Raw genomic sequence first — 21,258 nt, forward strand, 5'->3', positions numbered from 1 at the left:
ATAGAACTATGGGTGTAACAGTTAATCGAACTAATCGATTGAATCTTTCAATTTAATCTTTTAATATTCAATTTTAATATTTTTATATATACATATATACTTTTTTTTATTTTTTTATTCAAAAATATTTGTTTGCCATTTTTTGCATTTTTTTGTGACACTGTTGTACGGCAAAGTCTTAAATAGAGATTAAGGTTCAGACTAATAGATAAAAAAAAATATTCTAAAAATGATTTAGTTGATTATAAAAAAAACTACGTTGATTTTTCATGTCGATTTGTTGATATATCAAAAATATAACAAATTGTCCAAAAAAATGACATGCTTCTCGATTACTCTACTAATCGAAAATGTCATCGATAGAACAATCACAATGAAAATAATGGATGGCTGCAGCCCTAGAGTAGAGCAGAAGAAGCGTACAGACTGCACGTCGTCTTCCTCTGCTTTTGGCTTTTCCTTCTATTGTTGATTAAAGAGATGGAGATGTGCTCTGGTGATAAAGTGATGCCGAATTGGCAGGTCATGGTAACCCGCCGTGATTTGCTTCCCAGGCTTCTTTAAGGAAAGGGGGGGGGGGGGTTTGCAGGGCAATCTGGGCTGACCCGAGCTCTCTTTTTCTCATCAGGCTGACTGGTGTAACTGTACAGAACAGCGCCGGGCCGACAGACGACACCCCAGAGAGACGAGGCTGGGAGTGTGTACTCTGAAGGCCGTCCAACGTGCGGCAAGATGGTTTCTGCATGACTCTATCTGCATTTCCAATGAGAAATATATATTCTGAAGTAGGGAATCAAAACTGCCGAGGGGGGGGGGCAGGGAGGGAGGGAGCCGGATTCCACATTGAGTATTCAATGAAATAACCACACGCATATGTGGATCAGATAGTCAATAAAGGTTCAGCCAAAGGTAGCTTCGAATCCCTAGAGACGAAGGCTCACATCAGAAAATGAGGCCTTGGCGTTTCGGATGTGAAATATGCAACGGGGCTATATGGACGAGGAAGAACATCCGACTTCAACTGCAGAAGAGCGAGCCAAAGACTTTTCACAGGCGGTAATTTTCGTCTATTGACAAGCTCACAACGGGCCACGTTGCGGCTCATAGATCTGCAATCTTTACTGAATGTTCATCGATTTTTGCTGAATGTTGACCTACCACATGCCCAAAATAAGGACGGCAGGTTGAAAGTGGTTCATTGTGGTAATGTGTTTAATTTAGGTGTGCCAGCATGGACAGGTCCTCCTGTCCAGTTAACTTCACGCTGGCGCACAGAAACGCCTAAATAAAAAACACCCTGCAGCTGTGTTTTCCTGTCATGATGGCCACTGTGTAATGTTTAGCCCAAAACCTGCATAAACTCGGTCCTACACAGCAGTGGTTCGTGGGAGGGGGGTTCCAGGGGGTCCCTCGCTAAATGTGTTAATACAGCATCACAATCATTTGAACCCCTTCATCCATATTTTATACATTGGCTATTCAAAAATAGCAGGTATACAAGCTCACAGCGCGTCACTTTGTGCCGTGCTGTGAGCTTGTGCATCTGCTGTTTTTGAACATTTTTGAAAAATCTTGAAAATGTTTGGACATTTTTTTCTAATTTAGATTTTTATTTTTATTATTATTCAAATATTTGTATTGATTTTTTTCAAGAAAGGTACGGTACACATACAAACACAAACTACAAGACACCACAGACACTAGTACTCAATACCCAATGAAACGGATACACATACCATCCAATTACTAATTGACCGAAAATGCAAGGACATTTTAGTACAATACATGATGGTATGAAAAAGCGGGATTAATATCATACGATTTTTCTTTTTTACCCAAATCTTCTCTTCTGGGGGTCCCTGGCACAAAACATTTTCAGATTGGGGGTCCGCAGGCAAAATATTAATTTGGGGGTCCTTGACACGAAAGGTTTGAGAACCAGTGCTCCACAGCATGCTCTTTGGATACCACAGTTATCAAGTGTGATGACAGCATCTAATCAGTGCTACTTACTGCGCCCATCCCGTCCATCAGAGTGAGGAGGGAGGCCACCACCCGTTTCTCCACCTCATTCTGCGCCCCCTCTCGTTTGGGACACAGGGCATCCAGCTCGTCAATGAAGATGATAGCAGGACGCCTATCAAAGGAAGTAGGGGTGCAACACTTAGTACAACTAGTTGATTTAATCGATGTATTGATACAATAAAATAACAGATTTGAGGGGGGGGGGCATTATAGGAGGAAATCTTCCTAAATACAGAATATAGCTGATCTACATTCTCACAATGGTTTGCATTGCGATGTGTTCCGAGTTTATAGATCGACAATTTTCAGTATCTTTGCGCAACACTGTTGTACGTCAAAGTATAAAGTATGGCTCATCAGATTAATCAATTTAGTGGATTATAAGAACATCTATTCAAATGTCAGGGGCAGAGCTTGCATTGTATGGGGCAAGTAAGTGAAGGCAGCAGTGGGATCATAGTATAACGATCAACCTTTTAAGACAGAAAACTAGCAACATTAATGACAAAGATTACCTTTGAGATGCATCACTGAATATCTGTCTCAGCCTGGCTTCAGTTTCACCGTAGAATCTGCAAAGATATGAATAACATCCAGATTCCATTCACTTACAAAGATATGTATAACATCCAGATTCCATTCACTTACAAAGATATGTATAACATCCAGATTCTGTAAAGATATGTATAACATGTTCTGCCTGACAGCGACGATTATTGTACGTTCATGGGGCAAAATGTTTTAATACAGCATTACAATCCTTTTAACCACTTTATCCATTTATACGTTGGCTATTAAAAAATAGTAGATCTACAAGCTCACAGCGCGTCACTTTGTGCCACGCTGCAAATCTTCTATTTCTTTTTTTTAAATCGTGATCATTTTGCATTTTTTAACACATTGGGTGCCAAAACCGTATATATACTTCTTTTCAATTACAACTGTTGAGTGCCAAAACCGTATATATACTGTTTTTGAAAAAAAAAATGATTTTTTTTTTTCTTTTTTCCTCCATAGCAACAGGAGATATCATTTTTCGAAGATTTAGACTCCCATCCACTTCCTGGTTAAGTTATAACTTCAAAAGCCTGTATCTCGGCTCCTGTGTACTTTTTTTTTTACAATGTATTTTTGACTATTTTTGACTATTTTCAACTGGCTGCAACTATGGAACGGATTTCCAAATGTTTTTAATTTTTTTCCCCCGATTGTACGAGACCTCTATATAATGAATGGATGCTTTTTTTTTACATGGATTTGCTCGTCGTGGAGTCTAGAGCTATAAACAGTAAAGCGCAGTCAATGGGGAGAATGCTGGCACCCAACGTAAGTTGTTATGAAAAAATGCTGGCACCCCATGTGTTAACACAAATCTCTCTCTCTTCTGGGGCTGGGGGTCCCCGGCACAAAACATTTTCAGATGGGGTCCGCGGCAAAATATATATCAATTTAAATGCACCCTTACGGGTCTGTAACTCTGACAGTGTACAATGGGGTTATCTCTTGAACCCTGATATACACTGTCAAATCTGGACCTCTGGTGGACCTCTGGTGGTCCCAGACCTAAATCATCCATATCTAAATATGGCCATACTTGCTCATGATCTCCGGGCCGTTGATTACGGTCATGTGCGCGCCGACCTCATTGGCTATGGCTCGTCCAATCATAGTCTTCCCTGTGCCAGGGGGACCATACAGAAGCACTCCTCTGGGAGGAGTGATGCCTGCAATGAAAAAAAGAAATTACATTTGGTATATTTTACCTCAGTGGTTCTCAAAGTGGGGTCCGGGGACCCTTGGGACCCCACTTTGAGAACCACTGAGGTATCCAAAACCACTGAGGTATCCAGGGGGGAGGGATCCAGGGGGTCCCCAGCAAAATGAGGAACAATTTAACCTACACGTCTAGCTGTGTTGCTCATTTCACGATTGCACGATCCTTACAAGTTATACCTTGTTGTAAAGGTGACTAATCAATGACAAAAATATATATACAATACAATACCAATTGGTATTATTGAAGGGGAGAGATAATCAACCGAAATTAAGTTTCCTAACTTTCTGTGAGCAGTTTATATACATTATGATTAGTTCTGTGCATGTCTTCTGCACCGGTGACAGCTGTACATTGCATCAATGGCTGAACAAGACACAAACACATTTAATATGAATATTTATAATGGTGTGCATGAATACAGAACACATACCATAGGTGGAGAACAGCTCAGGATGCTTGAGAGGAAGTTCAATTGTCTCTCTGATCACATCCAACTGGCTGCTGAGGCCGCCAATCATACTGTATGTCACTTTTGACCTCGTGTCTTCAGTCTCCCCTGGCGTCCCCGCCTGCCTTTCTCCTCCTTGTCTGTCCTTAAAGCTAACTTTAGTGGCTCGGGAGACGCAGTAGAACGTGTCACAATTTAAAGTTCCACCAGGGGGGGCTGTGGGACTTTTTTTGTCCGGCTGCTCCGGGCTCAACAGCGAGCTCTCCAGGCCTACAGAGCTCTCCTCCTTTGACTCTGAGGAGGGGGTGTCCTCCTCCTGAGAGTTGCTGTAAGGAGTCAGAGGAGCAGGGGGAGGAGAAGAAGTAGGAGAAGGAGAAAGGAGGAGGTGGCATGTTCGGACAGGGGTGCTGCTAGCACTGGGGCCACCAGGCTCTCCGGCCGTGCCTTGTTGCGCCCCACTGCTGTCACAGTCGTCGCCCACGGTGAGCAGACTGAGTTGCAGGGACAGGTCGGCTGACGTGGAGCACTGCAGCATGGAGCTGGACATGGAGGCCTCGTCTGTGTCCGGGCCTCCTCCTTGGACGTCACCACCAGCTACCTGTGTATAGGTGCAACTGTTCCCATTAATAGACCTGGAAAGCATCTGTGCCATCTTAGATCTTAGCTATATAATTATATAGCAACATAGGTTTTTCAGAAAACTTCATTTTAGAAGGCAATCTGTTGCTGTTAGGCAGAAACCTCTCATCTCCAACCTTTTGCGTTTTTTTTTTTCGTAAATGAATGCCCTACTTGATCATACTACAGCGTCACACAAAAGCATCAAAATTAGATCCACAAGCTCGAAACCCCCCCCCCCCCCATATTTAAAAGAAACACCCTTATCGATGATTTGATTCATCGAAAAAGTAATCGATGGAATAATCGCAAAGAAAATAATCAATAGTTGCAGCTTTATATGTACCTGTTTGTGGAGAGTGACACCATCCTCTCCTCTCAGAGCTTCCACACGCAGGTTGCAGGCCCGGCCAAAGTACCTTAGAGAGAGGAGATTCCCCGGGAGAAGGACTTTGCCAGCTAATTACACAGACGGGGGGGGGGGTTAATACATACTTGTTTTAAGTTATTCATCCAGGTATACACATTCCTTTAAGACAGTGGTTCCCCAAATTATTTTCGGGGGTCCCCAGACGATTAACTTAATGTGCAACATTTTTTTCTGACTCAACAAACCAACATACAGTATAAGTGTATACAGGGTATGTGCACATTTCTTAAGTTACAATTTAATGACTTTTAATCAAATTAAATGTTTGGGAATCCTTGCTTTAAGCACAATATCAAATCTGTAGAGTTGAACCTTTTTAATCACTGAAGGATGACTGACCACGAATGGTCTGCCTCAGTAAAAATGGCCTTGCTCAAAGATACCGCAATAACAGAAAATATCTAAATAATACATAAATAATAATAATAAATAAATAATTAATAAATACTGTGAGGAGTCGGTCTATTGACTGTGTTCTATTGACAGTGGTGGGGTGTCCCTATCCCTGAGTATGAGGTTAAAGCAAAAGACAAAGACAAATGCCTCCTGAATCCTACCAGATGCCTTGGAAGCCAGTGACTTACCCAACGACCGGAGAAAGAAGTTCCTGAACTCATCTGTATCTAGTGTGTTATCTTTTAGCCTGAATATAAAAAGAAAACATTTTACAATGACACATTTTTTTCTTATTATTTATTTTATTAATTCAAACTTTTATCACTAAACTATATATATATATATTTATTTATTTTTCAATTTTCATTGATTTTTACATATATAAACAAATATGCGTTTCAAGTACAGAACCATCATAATTGAACTCTGTATCCCCCACCCTTCTCCCTTTTCCCACTCTTCATCCCCCCCATCCCTTCCCACCCCGCCCTCTTTCCACACATTCACACAACACATCCACAGCATCATCGAGTCAGCAGATCTGATATCTGGTTTGTCCACACAGTGAAATTGTGCTCTGTTGAGCATGGTTAATCCTGGCGGACGACAATTCTAGATAGGCAATGTCCAAGAAGCTCCTTAGCCAGTGTGTTTTGGTTAAGTCATGTGGAGGATTTCAGGGTTGGACTATAATCTTTTTGGCTGCTGTAAGTCCTGCCAGACAGATTTTGCGTGACTTTCCAGTAAGAGAGACAGAGTCATCATTCAAAAGATGTACAAATGGTTCCATTGGCAGTTGTACTCCCATTAAGTCTGAAAATAATCAATTTTCAAACTCTGAAATTGTATTTACTAAAGCCTTATCTTAGCATAATTGATGATAACACAGAAAGATACTGTATGTGTGGAAGATATACAGAGTTGACAGCTGTCATTGTCAGTACCTTACCAGTAGATGGCAGTCTTTACCAATAAAAACGACATAATAATCAAGTGTAGACTGTAGTCAGTATGCCTGTATCTAGAATATAGATTATTTTCATTTATAATACACAGCAATGTTGAGATCTTGAAGTTCTTTTTTTTTTTTTTATGAACCCATTCAATCCGAGAAAGCATCAGTGTCATTTTAGATTTTAGTTATATACAGGTATACTGTATGTACAGGAACATACGTTTTTCATAAAACTGTTGGGATTTAGAACAGTGGTTCTCATAGTGGGGTCTGGGATAATCCCCTTTATCCATATTTTAAACGTTGGCTATTCAAAAATAGCAGATCTACGAGCTAGTTGTGTTTTTATTAGTAGTTATTTTTATTTTTTTTAACACAAATCTTTTCTTCTGGGGGTCCCTGGCAAAAAACATTTTCGGATAGGGGTCCGCTGCCAAATACATATCATTTTGGGGATCCTTGGCACGAAAACGTTTGAGGACTACTGATTTAAAAGGCATTTGTGGAATGCTGCAGTCTTACCTGGTGGAGAGAAACACTTCTTCGGCCTGAAGCACAGGGCCCGTTACCGGGTGGACCAGGACTCCCTCCCCTGGCTTCACTCTGAGGCTGTTCAGCACACATTTCTGAAGGCCCACTTTCCCAGCAGGGAAAGAGGCTACAGGCCAAGCTAAACACACCTGTTCAGAGATAAACAGGTCAGCTGTTACAAAGCAGTCCTATTAGTATTGCTATTACCAAACCATCAGAGTTGCCGTGACACTGGTATTGTTAGCCGTCCAATCAAAATCACTGTTACAATGTCATCCAATCCGAAATGCTTATCTTGTAATTAAAGCAGCAATCCATAACGTCATCATCATGTTAATGTTGCCAAATTTCTACCTCTAAGCCAAGACTCATCATCCTCGCTTGGCCAGAGGAAATATTGCGCTATGAGCCTTAATAAGTTCCAGATAGCAGCTTTAAACAATGTGTAGTGTCTTTCTTAAACAACTGTTAAGCCGCTCGGCTGGGCACGGGAAAACTAAATGCTTTAACGCATTCAACAACAAAATGTCCAGACCATAACTGCTGTTGGGTGATGTTCCCATTTATTTAGTAGAATGAATCACAGCATACTTTTTTTATTGCAAGTAAAAACAAACGTTAAAGAAAACCTGCGATCTCCCTGTGTGCTCAATGTGCCCATACCCGCAATCAACTGGTTTGCTACACCTGTCTTCCCCTGTCGATTACTACAGCACCCCACCCCTCAAGGTGAACCCGACCACAACTGGCCAACGGCAGAATGGCTCCTTCACAATTATAGACCAAATTATTTTACGCATTGTTTTGTTTTGATTATTTTATTCAATATTCCAAGGAAATATTGTGTGTGTGTGGAAACATGTTAAACAGTGACAAATACATACCTCTTGCTGTCCGGTCTTGCTCGTCAGTAAAACTGGTCTTCCTATGCATATGTTGGCTGTCTTCATGGAATTGAGGCTCAGCTGGACTAGACATGATCTGCTTCTTTTAGGCGTCTTGTCATCTGCTGTAAACGATACACATACATGAATGCAAAATATGAAGCTTGGAATTGCTTGCTTGCTTGTGTGCTTGCTTGCTTGATTGATTTGATTTTATGGATGAACAAGACAACAATTCCAAGGGATAACATGTAAAAGTGAGATCACTTGTTTCCAACATGGTCCCTGATGTCAGAAAAACAAGATAGACGGTTACAAATACCATTATGGTATCCCATAAACAATATTTGTCCAAAGAAGACAGCCTTGATCATTATGAAAACAGTAGGAACTTCAATCCCTGTCCTAGTATTTTCTCTTTTAGTCTTTTAGTCACAGATTCCTAAAAGTACATCTAAAACCCCCTGGATTCTGACAGTTTGACCTTACTGTTCCACAGGTGCCTGTATTAAAATTCATTTATGTGGTACTGTATTATTTCACATAATGTAGTAGCCAATCAAACTGATATTTGATAACGTGTTGCTTTTCATTTGAATTCATCGTATTATTTGACATCATGGGTTCTTAAAATAAACAGTTTTAAATCCTTCCACAATACTGCTTCCATCTTTAATTAAGATGCCTCATATGCACTCGCTTAATTTTTATTGAGAACATATTTATGTGAACTTGTATATTTTTCTATGATAGTGAATGGTGGTCACTGAGAATGATGTTATTATGCTGTCCTGTAATTTGAGTGAATGGCGAATAGAGTGTCAAGTTTAGGTACTGTTTAGAACAGGGGTCTTCAACAGAGGGTCGTCAGAGCTACTACAGGGCTGGATCTTTTTACATTATCCACTTGAACCCTAGCATCCCTATTCTGAGGAGGAAACTACGAGTTCATTTGTAAATCAGATATTTTTGGCAAAGAGGTTTTTGATTTTTCAAGATTTGTGACATTTTCCATAAATATTCAGACATTTTCAAAGAATGTCAAGCTGTTTTGAAAATATATAGGGCCATGATGGGGGTCCCTGGACCCCAATTTGAGAACCCCTGCATTAGACCACGGACCACCATAACTCTGAGAGTGTACAAATGGAACGTAAGGGTCCATTTGGTTCCATTTGTACACTCTCAGAGTCAGAGTTACAGACCCATAGGGTGCATTTATTTTGGTTGTCTCATCTGTTTAGGGAAAATAGGTAGCTGATATATTGGACTTTTACCTTAGCGCTAGGTATACTCCTGGTTGCTTGTTTTTGCAGAAAATGCACTTAAGACTTCTGGTGATTAGTAGTTTTCGTTCCCTACCTATGTTGAATACACTTATTGTAAGTCACTTTGGATAAAAGCGTCTGCTAAATGACTGTAATGTAATGTAATGTAATGTAATGGTTCCATTTGTACACTCTCAGAGACTGTTACAGACCCATAAGGGTCCATTTGGTTCCTAACTATCCATCATTTATCTGGGGGCCCCCTGGAACCCCCTCAAGGACCCCTGGGGGTTCCCCGGACCCCTCTTTGAGAACCAATGGTGTTAAACGTACCCTTATCAATGAAGTCTATTACAAGGAATGAATTGTTGCTGACACTTTGTCCTTCCTGGACCAACGCTTGCAGGCTCGTCCGTTCGTCATCCGTTAACCCGGTTAAAACGTCTCCTTCGTTAATGGATCTTTTAGATTTGCTTTTGTTTTTCTTTGAAGACATGTTAATTCTTCCACACGTGAAACAGTGCAAACATGTGTAAACATGCGATGAAGTGGTAAACTTCCTGGTTGGAGTTTAGTCCCGCCTATATTACCGTAAAGAACGTTCGAACTGTGCACTAAGGCTCAACGCCGGGTGATGCTTTTCACGTTACCCAGTGGTGGAAGAAGTTCTCAGATTGATATTTTGCTTGTAAAATAAGTACAAATACCTCAACATTGTACTCAAGTACAGTACTTGAGTAGATGTACTTAGTTACCTTCCACCACTGCATGTAAACGTTCTACATTATGCTTTATCATCGATATCAGCTGTTTTGTATTGCGCGTTATCTCTGTATTACGGTATTTGTGTAACACATTATTAGAGGGCGGACGTTTACGTAAACCCGGCGCATGTAGAAGTTGAATCGGAGTTAATTTTACAGCTTGCAGATCCGGTCTAGAGCAGATACGGAAACGGCATCTGTGTGTGATGTATTATTTATTTGTAAATAACCGGATACAGTAGGCGGGCTCTTGACCGGATCTACGCACTAAACAGTACATAGAAACCAGGCATTTGACTTGACGGACCCGGGGACGCGATGTTTAGTCGACTATGAATTCATTGACCGATAATGTTAATATTGTAGTTTAGTAGCAGGTTTTAACAGGTTTATATAAACATGACTGCTTTTTTCCCCTTGGTGAGAACCGCACTATGCAGCAGAACGTCGTGGAGTGTTTCTTCACGCCTATTGAATAACCAGACCGTCCGTTCGTTGTCCCAGAGCAGCGCGCAGGGGAGGACAAGTGTCCTCCTAACGGGGACGGTGGACAGGTTGTCCCGTAATGCCTCCCACAGCGCTGTCCACGGGACACCTCGTGTCCTGACGGGGAAAGTGGACAGGTTCGGCGGAGTAACGGTCAAGCTGGACGACAGCAGCTTCCCGTCGGACATGGGCGAAAAGGCGTTCAGCGAATTACTGCGAGGTTTGTTTGTTTGTGCACAAGATCTGTTGCGAAAACAAGGAGCAAAACATGTTCTTGTTTTCTCTATATTCTCTTTTAGCCGAGACAGAATCCCCGCATGTCCAAGGGAAGATATTGCGCGTATATTGGCTTCAGGTAGTACTACCTGTCAACCAGTAGATGTCCTACCCGACACCAGGGTCTAAAGTTCTCAATGGAAGAGCCCAGAGGGTAACAGGATAGGTGGGCAGCACTGGGCACCAAGGAAGAGTGGGCACCTCGGTGTTAAATTGGCAATCTTTTTCTAAAATGTAAAAAAATATTATATTTGGAAAATGCCCACCCACCTATCCTGTATCCGCACAGAGACCACCTGCCTCCAACCACTGCAGATGTTTAGTTTAGTTAATCTAGCATCAAAATCTATTTAATCACTTTAACCTATTTTATAGGAAATTGACAAGCTCACAATATGTTGGGGGTCAACCCTATGTTCCCCGGGTTCTATGTTCCCCCACTAAGGTTAGGGTTAGGTTTAGGTTAGGTCCTATGTTCCCCGCTTTTGTAGATCTTCTAAACATTAAACTGTGAAAAATGTGTCACGATTTTGAAAAAGATAACCACAGATCTTCCCAATGGGGGTCCCTGGCACAGCATCCTTTCAGATGGGGATCCGTGGCCAAATACGTATCGATTTGGGGGGTCCTAGACATGAAAAATGTTTGAGAATTGAGAACCACACTGGTGTAAGTTCATTTGCCATTGGTTTTCAAAGTTGGGTCCGGGGAGACCCCCAGGGGTTGGGGTCCCCAGCAAAATGTGTTAATATAGCATCACAATCATTTTAACCACTTTAACCATATTTTATACATTGGCTATTCAAAAATAGCAGCTCAAGCTTGTACATCTGTATATCAACAAAAAAAAGGGAAAATATTGAATAATTAGATAATCTTTTAACACAAACCTTCGCTTCTAGGGGTCCCTGTCTTTTTACTGGCAAGACCTTTTAAGATGGGGGTCCGCGGCCAAATACATATCAATTTGGGGGTCCTTGACATGAAAAGGTTTGAGAACCACTGGTGTAAGAGGATTGAGATGTGCATGCACAGTCAGCTCGCTGTGTGTTTTCTGTCCCTTCCACTGACCGACTGTATTTCTCTTCCATACATCCCACACAGACTCTTTGGACCATTGGAAGGCAGAGGGGAAGGTGGCGGTGTGGCTTCATGTGCCCATCTCACTGAGTCGCTGTGCCGGCGCGGCCTCCGGCCACGGTTTCACCTTCCACCATGCCAAACAGGACCGAGCCATCCTGGCTCTCTGGCTGGGGGAAGGGGAGAGCAGGTTACCTGGGTTTGCAACGCACCAAATCGGAGTGGCAGGTAGCCATAAGAAATTGACTATTTTTCCTCCCCATCATTTGTGGATACCACTATGTCCTGTTTGTTAATAATACTAATATTCTATATATACTCTTTTAATACATTATTATTATTATTGTTGTTGTTATTATTATAGCATTGAAATTGGAACCTTACTGGATGGGCACTAAGGGGAAATGCATTTCTGACAGCACAAAAATTAAAGTGTTGACTTTACCACTGTCCGCCAGAGGGCAGACTTCCACTTGTAGTCTTTCCCCAAAAGTGGATGCCCTGTAAGCATGTCAGAACATGTCCATAGCATCTTCACAGTCTGTGGCCAATATGCTGTGTCTGGTTATTATAAGCACATTATGTTTTTCTGGAAAGTCGCTTGTAAATATTGGTAGTTACGGTTTCGCTTGTAAATATTGGTAGTTACGGTTTGCGGGTTTTCTGGGCTTGTTTCTAAAGTGTAGTTGCTTATTTGGCTTATTTTTAATGTTGTTTAAACCAGTGGTTCTCAAAGATTTTCATGTCAAGGACCCTCAAATTAATATGTAATTGTCTGCGTATCCCCACAAAACATTTTGTGCCAGGGACCCCCGTACTAGATTTGACACCTGTACCGGCCCCCCTGTAGTAACTCTGAGGACCCCCCCAGGGGTCACAGACCCCCTATCGAAGACTCCACTCTTGTTGACATCATTGTTCTTCCTCTCCAAGATCTGTTGAATCCATGTTTCAACTCTGCTAGCATAGCCAAGACCAAGCCACATTTCCAAATTCCTCAGAAAGGACTTTGTTGTGTAATATTTGTTCGCTTACGTTTTCCCCTATGATGCATTGCTTATTGTTAACCCATTAAGACCTGAGGCCAATTCCACAAATGTTCTCAAGCATATTTCGTGCCAAGGACCCCCAAATTGATATGTATTTGGCCTCGGACCCCCCATCTGAAAATGTTTTGTACCAGGGACCCCCAGAAGAGAAGATTTGTGTTAAAAAAATCACTTTCATGATTTTTCTAAAATATTCCAAAATAGCAGATGTCCAAGCTTGCAGTGTGGCACGAAGTGACGCGCTGTGAGCTTGTAGAACTGCATCAACGGAAGCTGATAAAATGGGTACTCTCTCCTGATTGTATAGGTTTTACTGATTTATCAAACATCTAGTAAATAAATAAATAGTACATATTTTGTGAAAGATGAATTCCCCCAATATCGTCACAATATCGATACAGAGGCCTTTTGGTAAAAAAAATATGATATTTGATTTTGTCCATATCACCCAGCCTTACAATATAGTGCTTATTAATGAAGTAATACATCAGGAAGCTGCTATAAGCTACAGCAACAGCCAAGAATTCCTCACTACGTTACCCATAATTCCCCTCTATTTGCTGTAAGTCACTTCTTGTAGCTGTCTCTCTCTCTCTCTCTCTCTTTCTCTTATGATCCCTATCCCAGACTGCCGTAAGCATTTTCTTTCCTGGACTGCAGGCTACATAATGATAGGCTCTCTGTGCCGTACCCGGGGCCTTTTCCTCTCTGAAGTGGCCATATGGCGTAAAGATTGGGAATGACATCAATTTCCATTTACGAGGCCAAGTCGGACTTGAGAGAATGACCCATCCCATCCTTACACAGCTGGGAGATTCATTTTTAATGCAGACCTGGCCCGGTCAGACGTACCGTAGCGCTGAATAAGACAGTGCCACAGTTTCCTTCCTCTCACCACCTCCTCCCGAGTTGTCAACAGAAGCACATAGCCGACTCTCTTAGTCACAACCTGTTGAGAAGAAAAGTCAAATAAGTCAAAAATGTCTTAATGAAATAAAATAAATAGTGTAGGCAAAGTGGGATGTGGTTCAAACAGAGTCACGCTCATTATGTGTTCTGTATTACCCATAGCCTATTTAATTTACTGCCACCCTGTTTGTGTCCCTGAGAAGTAAGAACTAAGGATTTATTAAGAGCTTGGGTTTGATAAAAAGATATTTGAAAGATATATTCAAATATATTTTTTGTGAACACTGTTCGATTGGTCGAATACACTTCCGAGCTTCCTGTTCTCAACTTTTACCAGGTGGAATTACAGGATCTCTGTAGCATTTTCGAAGATTATGGAAGAGATAGTCTGGCTTGCTTGAGAGACAATATTTACTATAACTGGTCCTGTCCCGCTCTGTTGTGATTGAATTTGTGAAAAGCACAGTCCCAGGACTCCCATGTGGGCCAGTCACATTACATAGAAGTTTTCATATTGTGTCCAACCCAGTAATTATCCAGAAGCTATACTGCCAACAGGTAGATTATTATCTTTTTTTTTTATTGCCATCACATTGACAGTTCTTTGTTTCATCAGGTGCGGTGGTTGATGAGTCCAATGGAAAGGTTCTGGTTGTTCAAGACAAAAATAAGGTACTTTTATGTCTCCAAAAGTTCATCTATTTTATTTTTTCCCCCTTATTCATCATATGTTTTGTTTGTTTGCCCGGGTACATACATACAGTATATGTATGGATGTCAGTATGTACAGGTACTGTATGTCACTCTGTCTGCATAGTGACATGCTTCATCATCATCATCATCATCATCAATCAAACGGAAAGTGACACCTAAAGGTGTGCATCGTTCTTTTTTATGATGTGAATGTTATTGCAGTTTACCGTTTGTTCGTTTTTACAAACCATATCACTTCCGTGATAGGATCATATAAAATGTGAAAATATAAAATAGAATAAAACTAATAATTTAAATGAACAAAAGAGCAAAACAAAACAACCAAACTAAAATGTATAAATAAATATAGTTAAGCAATAATAATAACAATGTCAAAAAAGCCTTGGGGTATTGGACACCTAATGACATCCCTTCATCGTTGACCACATGGCTTATCACCTGGCTCGAGACAAGCTTTCAGACGGAATTAGCCTCCTTCTACAATGCCTTGCTTAAAGGACAACTTTGGTTTTTTTACAACCAAGGTTTATGTTTTAGATTGTAATTAAAGTAAATAAAAGATGAGTGTTAAAAATTGTAAATGTACTGCTTTCTATAGTTTTAGCAATTTTTGCGATATTTTTTACAGTGGGCGGGGGCATTCTGTCCGGTGGCTAAATATGTCTTTTTTTACACAATAACCCGGCGTTTTCTTTATTATTATTTACAGTAGCTCTTTTAGCCCCCAATAACTCACATCTGGCCATCAAAGACCACAGGACCTTTTTTATTGTGTAAAAAAGGCATATTTAGCCACCGGACAGAATGTAAAAAATGTAAATGTAACTGTAAAAAATATCGAAAAAATTGCTAAAACTATAGAAAGCAGTAAATAAATAAAAAATAACACTCATCTTTTATTTACTTAAGCTAAAATATAAACCTTGGTTGTAAAAAAACAAAGTTGTCCTTTAATACAAGCTTGTCGATCGGCTAATTTAGCAGCTATTTATGTGGTTTACTGAACAGTGTGTCATACAGTACATGCGCTTCACAGGTGCTGCAGTCTCTCCATGTGTGTGTCTCTCTCTGGCTGCCTCATAGGTGCCACGGTGTTAGCCTGGAATCAATACCATTTTCGGGGTTTCTGATCCGGTCTGGAGCGAAAATAACTCCTCTGGTGCCGTGCATCTCCAAAATGATTCCCTTAGTTTAAAAGTTGTTTGGCATAATAATAATTAGTTTCTTTTGGTATTATAATCGTTTGGTATGTCCATATTTTATTCTAACTGGTAGCGCGACTAGCGAAACTAAACTAATTGATTCGCATTATGTGGGGAACAAAAAACAATGCAACGCCAATCGGAACACACCACCGGATCACACGGCTCAGTTTTAGAATGAATACCAGGCTTTCCTCTGTGGTGGAAAGCCTGGTGACGCGAGGTTACCACGGTGTCACTCTGTGTCTCTTTCTGTCTGGGTTTCAGTGTGCATGTCATAGGTGCCACGCACGGCCTCTCTGTGTGTCTCTCTCTCTATCTCTCTGTTTGGGGTGAAGTGTCTCGCTCAGGGACACCTTGACGCATTGCCGGGCATCGAACTTGGGACATTCTGCTTCCCAGACGGCCTATTCAGCCGCCATTTAGCTATGGCCCGCCGTTATAGCTATGGATCCCATACACCGGATGGGCAGCTTGTGCCCAATTAGCCAGTTTCACGCCATAGCATCGTGGATGGAGGGACAGTGGGTCTGACATTAGGAATGCACAAAAATAACATAGTTGTCATTGACGGATTGGAAAAATATTCAGTGGTTGGCCTACTGTGAGTGTGCAAAGAAACCTCAAGCTGACCGGTGTACTATTTTGCTAGATTACCCGTGGACTCAACATTAAACACACTGTACACACTCACGGACACATATGCACATATGCACAAACACACACGGGGTAGAAAACATAATCTCTGGCCCTGCCTTCAGTCTGGCAGAGATAATGAATAATATTGAATGAATGGCACCAGTTATATCATGCCTGTTGCTAAAAATGGCTGTCATTAGACTTGTTTATATGGGAAGTTTCCTTCCCTTTAGCCTATGACTCTGTCCACCTTATGTCTAAATGGGGGTCAAATTCTCCTCCAAGACATTCACTGTAGCACCCCTCACCCTTAAAGTCCACCAAACATTGCTTGGCTTCAAGCAAACACACTAGACTGGTGTTTACACAGGCTGAATACAGCTAAACAACTTAGAGTTTGAGAGTGTCTCTATGTTTGCCCATACAGACCCCTCCTGTAATACTGAGGTTGTTATGAGGCAGACTTATATAACAGGCTCCTTGTTGCTCCACTATACAGGCTTGTTTGAATTCTCAAGTGGCACATCAACACAACTGGAGAGTTTTGTTCTAAAATGAGATAAAGACGGAAGTGGCACATACACTACTCCTGCAAACGTTTGATTGCATGAAAGCAAAAACAGTATTTTGGTGATTTAATTTTTTAAGGATCACTCCTCTTTAGTTGGTAAAATTATACTTAATTAAATTAACCTCAATGACAGTTTTTTTGTACTTAATATACTACTTTTATGAAATATTATACCGTACAATATTTCCGATGCAATTGAAGTTATTTTTTAGCCCCGCAGAATAACGAATAACGATTTTTTTTCTGCCTTGTACTGTAAAAGATGAAAAAATGTGACAGATCAGCTGATGTGTGCTGGCTTGGCATGTGAATACCCACAGCATATTATCCATCCTGGGAATGCCAAGAGTTTTGTGGGCATATAATGTATCAGAACTGTGGTTCTCTCCAGATCCACAGGCAGTAACTAGTAGTTTAAAAGTGTGGGGAGTGTTTTCAGTGGTGGAAAGTAGCTAAGTATGTTTACTCAAGTACTGTACAATTGTAGGTATTGTAGGTATTTTTACTTTACTTGAGTATTTCCATTTCCATTTCCATTTTTCCATTTTACGATACTTCTAGTCCACTACATCTCAAATATTCTTTTGCACTCCACCAGATTTTTTTGAGAAATTGAGTTACTGGTTACTTTGCCGATTTAGATTATTATTATTTAAAAACATACATGATCCCAACAGTGTTGTGAGCTTGTAGATCTGATATTTTAGATACATTTTGAAAAATGTGAGTACTTTTACTTTGGTACTTTATGCATGTTGGAGATATTTTGTACTTTTACTCAAGTAAAATGTTTTATACAGGACTTTGATTTGTAACAGAGTATTTTAATATCGTCTCTCTGTGAGGTGGAAACCTCATTATGTCCAAAACTTACTTTTCAGGATTCATATTCAAAAATAGCAGATCTACAAGCTCAAAGCGCGCCGATCCGCGCCTTGTTTTGTTTTGTTTTGTAGATTTGCTATTTTTTACTATTTTTGTGTAACACTGTAGTATGATTCAGTAGGGCATTCATTTATGAAAAAAAAGTTAAAATATGTAGATAAGAGGTTTCTGCCCGACAGCAAGGATTTGTAACAGGGTATTTTTATATGGTGGTATTGTTACTTTTACTTAATTAAAAAAACTCATTCCACCGCTGGTGGTGGGGAGTGTTTTATCTCTCCTCGCTCTACTCCTCCACCCCCTCTAATCGTTTACTGGAAATGAGCTCCATAACAGGCTGGCCCTTGGCCACAGGCAGTCTGGCAGGCTAAGCAAGTCCAGAGCTCATGAAGGGTTACAAAAAATGCCCTGAAACAGACCCCCCTCCAATTAAAAGATGCAATCCGTTAGCTTCATGTCCTACCCGGGATTTGAACCCCGGCCTCCCACATGGGAAACCAAAATGTTTATCCTGCACGTCCTGCTTAGCCAGGGGACGTTTTGCGCCCATGAGCTGCAGGCAGTACTACTTGTCAACCAGTAGGTGTCCTACCCCAAGGGTTCCCAAACAGTTCAGACCACGACCCCCCCAAAATAATCAAAATCAAAATAATCATTTTTGAACTGGGGACCCACCCTGACAAGCACTTGGAATTGTAGACATTACATTTAGTTTGACTCGGTTCTACAGATAAATATTGTGAAAATAGCCGATCTACAATCTCACAACACAGTTTTGTGAGCTTGTAGATCGGCTACACATTTTCAGATGGGGGTCCGCGGCCAAATACATTTCATTTTGGGGGTCCTTGGCACAAAATCGTTTTGAGTACTACTGATTTAGAAGGCATTTGTAGAATCGGCCTCAGGTCTTAATGGGTTAACACACTCTACAATGCAGATTGGTTAAAATAACGTTTTCTTGATTAAATTAAAGCTCTGGACTGCAGCTTTAACTCTGACTAGACGGCCTTCTTTAATACCCCACCTCCCGTAATGATCTACAAGCAATTGTGACCGTTGGCACAGTAGTTCTAGATTGAGTGCTAAATGAGGTAATGGGTTACAGCGTCTAATTGAATAATAGCCCCGCTGAAAGATTCTCATAATTTGCCAGTAACATTTGTGTGAGCAAGAACTTTTAGTGAGTGCACAACGATATTAAAACCATTTCCAACAAGTGTAATGTAATGATTATTACAGTATATTACCATACTCCTTGTGGAGATGAGATGTTTTAGTATGAGACATCACAGTTACACAATTAGTCATACTTTTACTGGTACACAATCTTTTGTTTTATTCCTTTCAACCTCTGCATTTATAAAATGGCTTAAAATATAAATGTTTCAATACAATATGAAAATATAGGCCCATGTGCATTCTTATATCTAACAGACAGGCTGTTCAAGGAGGAAAATGTAAAATAAGATGAACACGTCTTTGTACTGGAAAAAAGCTGTATACACAATTCATCAGCTAGAAGATTTTCTTTTTTAGAAAAGATATATACACAACACCATATCATAATTTAACCAGCAGCAAACTGTCATTAAATATCAACACATATTTTCTAGGACTTAAACTTCAGCACACCACAAACATCATACTGTAAGACTTTCTAGAACGATAGAGCATTGGTCCTAGACTACTGTTCTAGTTTTCTAGTCGGCCAGGTAGTTCATTGCATTCACTTGGGTCAGAATTGATTGGACGGCTATAATGAGAGCCAGCTGCACAGTGCTGTCTTAATTGTAATACCAGATATTGTATAAAAATGTCTACTTTAACTACTTAAATCCCTATATAATTTACTTCAGTGGTGGGGTCACCCAAGGATCTATCCTTGCCCCCCTTCATTTTATTCCTCTACACCAAATGTCTTAGATCTACAAGCTCATGTGAGCTTGTAAATACTGTACATTTGCAGAATGTTCGCCTATGAAATGCCCAGAATAAGGAGGACGATAAGGTTCAAGTGGTTAACAAGGCATTTAATCAAACACTGACTCAAACCTACCTACCGAACTACTTACTTGAAACAATAGGTGGAAAATGTAACAGTTGCGCAAGATAGATGTAGATGCAAGCTTCATAAATGTTATTGATTTAAGGGGACCTATCTTGAAATTAATGCAGGGATAAAAATAAATGATGTATTGGATATCGTCACTTGTTTCTGGAAAATTCTTAAAAACAAGTGACGTGACAAGCACAAAAAAAGCCACGTTTTAAGACTGCAAGATTAACTTTTTTTTAGATAAATTTACATTAAACATGATTTTCTTCCCCTTCAATTTCAGACAAAGAATGCATGGAAGTTCCCTGGTGGTCTTTCTGATCCTGGAGAAGATATTGGTGAGTACCATGCACACTCAACACAGCAACAAATACAGTACTTCTGTCTAACTTACTTGATTTACTACGTTTACCTACATTCATGTGTACCGCACATCAAACAAATACATGACATAAGCAAAGAAACAGATGTAAAATTCAAAGTTCACCTTTTTACCATTATTCAAAGCAGCTTTTATAGTATAATACAGAACCCAACCCAACAAAGCAGCATCAAATGTTTTGTTATTTACAGTATACTGTAGCCACACGACTTAAAGCATCAGATTTTGGCAAGGGATGGCCATTTTCTTGGGAACTTTGAATTAAAGAAACTCAAAAGTAAACCTTCATAAAGTCTTTTCTTCCTTCCCAGGTGCCACCGCAATCCGTGAGGTCTTTGAGGAAACTGGCATCCATTCCGAGTTCAGGTCTCTCCTCAGCATCCGGCAGCAGCACAACCACCCGGGAGCCTTCGACATGTCAGACATGTACATCATCTGTCGCCTCAGCCCGCTCACCTATGACATCAACTTCTGCACTCAGGAGTGCTTGCGCTGCGAGTGGCTGGACCTCGCCGAGCTCGCCAAGACTAACGAAACGACACCCATTACCACCCGTATAGCCAGGCTACTGCTTCACGGCCTGGACCGTGGCTTTGAGGCAATCGACCTCACCATGGTGGAGCTTCCGGCGGTCTACTCAGGGAAGTTTTACCAGCTGTACCACCGTGAGCTACCCCTGGCACTGAAACCCTAACAAGTCCTCGAGAAGCTGCTAAACCGGACAAAACGTAATTTGTTTTGCGTTGTTCCTACATTTACTTGATTCAACTGGACAACATATTTAAACAAGCAACTTAATCTGCCTCATAAGACTAATGATGCAGCATAGTCTAGCTCACTTCTACCTGAAGTGTATTTATGATCAATTGTGTTTTCCACATGTGAGTCACACACGTTTTTAAAAGAACTG

The 21,258-nt window shown here is 40.7% G+C and overlaps 2 protein-coding genes across 3 annotated transcripts in view; one reads left to right on the plus strand and one right to left on the minus strand.

Moving 5' to 3' along the window:
* Positions 1-12,063, minus strand: part of afg2a (AFG2 AAA ATPase homolog A) — a 171,314-nt gene extending 159,251 nt beyond the window's left edge. The window contains exons 1-9 of one of the 2 annotated variants that reach the window (XM_084041957.1): positions 11,930-12,063; positions 8,065-8,189; positions 7,172-7,329; positions 5,883-5,941; positions 5,215-5,327; positions 4,233-4,848; positions 3,620-3,749; positions 2,541-2,597; positions 2,014-2,137 (exon numbers count right to left, since the gene is read on the minus strand). In XM_084041957.1, coding sequence (XP_083898083.1) covers positions 2,014-2,137; positions 2,541-2,597; positions 3,620-3,749; positions 4,233-4,848; positions 5,215-5,327; positions 5,883-5,941; positions 7,172-7,329; positions 8,065-8,130 — 1,323 coding nt within the window. In that variant the 5' untranslated portion in view covers positions 8,131-8,189; positions 11,930-12,063. Of the gene's footprint in view, positions 1-2,013; positions 2,138-2,540; positions 2,598-3,619; positions 3,750-4,232; positions 4,849-5,214; positions 5,328-5,882; positions 5,942-7,171; positions 7,330-8,064; positions 8,190-9,665; positions 9,870-11,929 lie in introns of those variants that run through there. The other variant, XM_084041956.1, reaches the window with a different exon arrangement.
* On the plus strand, positions 10,456-21,043 carry nudt6 (nudix (nucleoside diphosphate linked moiety X)-type motif 6). Its single transcript, XM_084041959.1, has 5 exons — positions 10,456-10,802; positions 11,963-12,166; positions 14,513-14,568; positions 20,250-20,304; positions 20,660-21,043. Exons 1-5 carry the CDS (start codon positions 10,496-10,498, stop codon positions 21,040-21,042), a joined length of 1,005 nt encoding a protein of 334 aa, XP_083898085.1. The 5' UTR covers positions 10,456-10,495; the 3' UTR covers position 21,043.
* Positions 21,044-21,258: the final 215 nt, after the last annotated feature.

Source organism: Gymnoscopelus microlampas (assembly GCF_963454915.1).
Source record: "Gymnoscopelus microlampas genome assembly, chromosome: 18".
Lineage (NCBI taxonomy): Eukaryota > Metazoa > Chordata > Actinopteri > Myctophiformes > Myctophidae > Gymnoscopelus > Gymnoscopelus microlampas.

What these genes read in the sequence shown, in the direction of transcription:
- nudt6 (XM_084041959.1), top strand. Translation starts at nt 10,496, where the DNA reads ATGACTGCTTTTTTCCCCTTGGTGAGAACCGCACTATGCAGCAGAACG. An exon ending in GTTCAGCGAATTACTGCGAG is followed by an intron (nt 10,803 to 11,962) that starts GTTTGTTTGTTT and finishes CATCCCACACAG; the next exon opens with ACTCTTTGGACCATTGGAAG. An exon ending in GCACCAAATCGGAGTGGCAG is followed by an intron (nt 12,167 to 14,512) that starts GTAGCCATAAGA and finishes TTGTTTCATCAG; the next exon opens with GTGCGGTGGTTGATGAGTCC.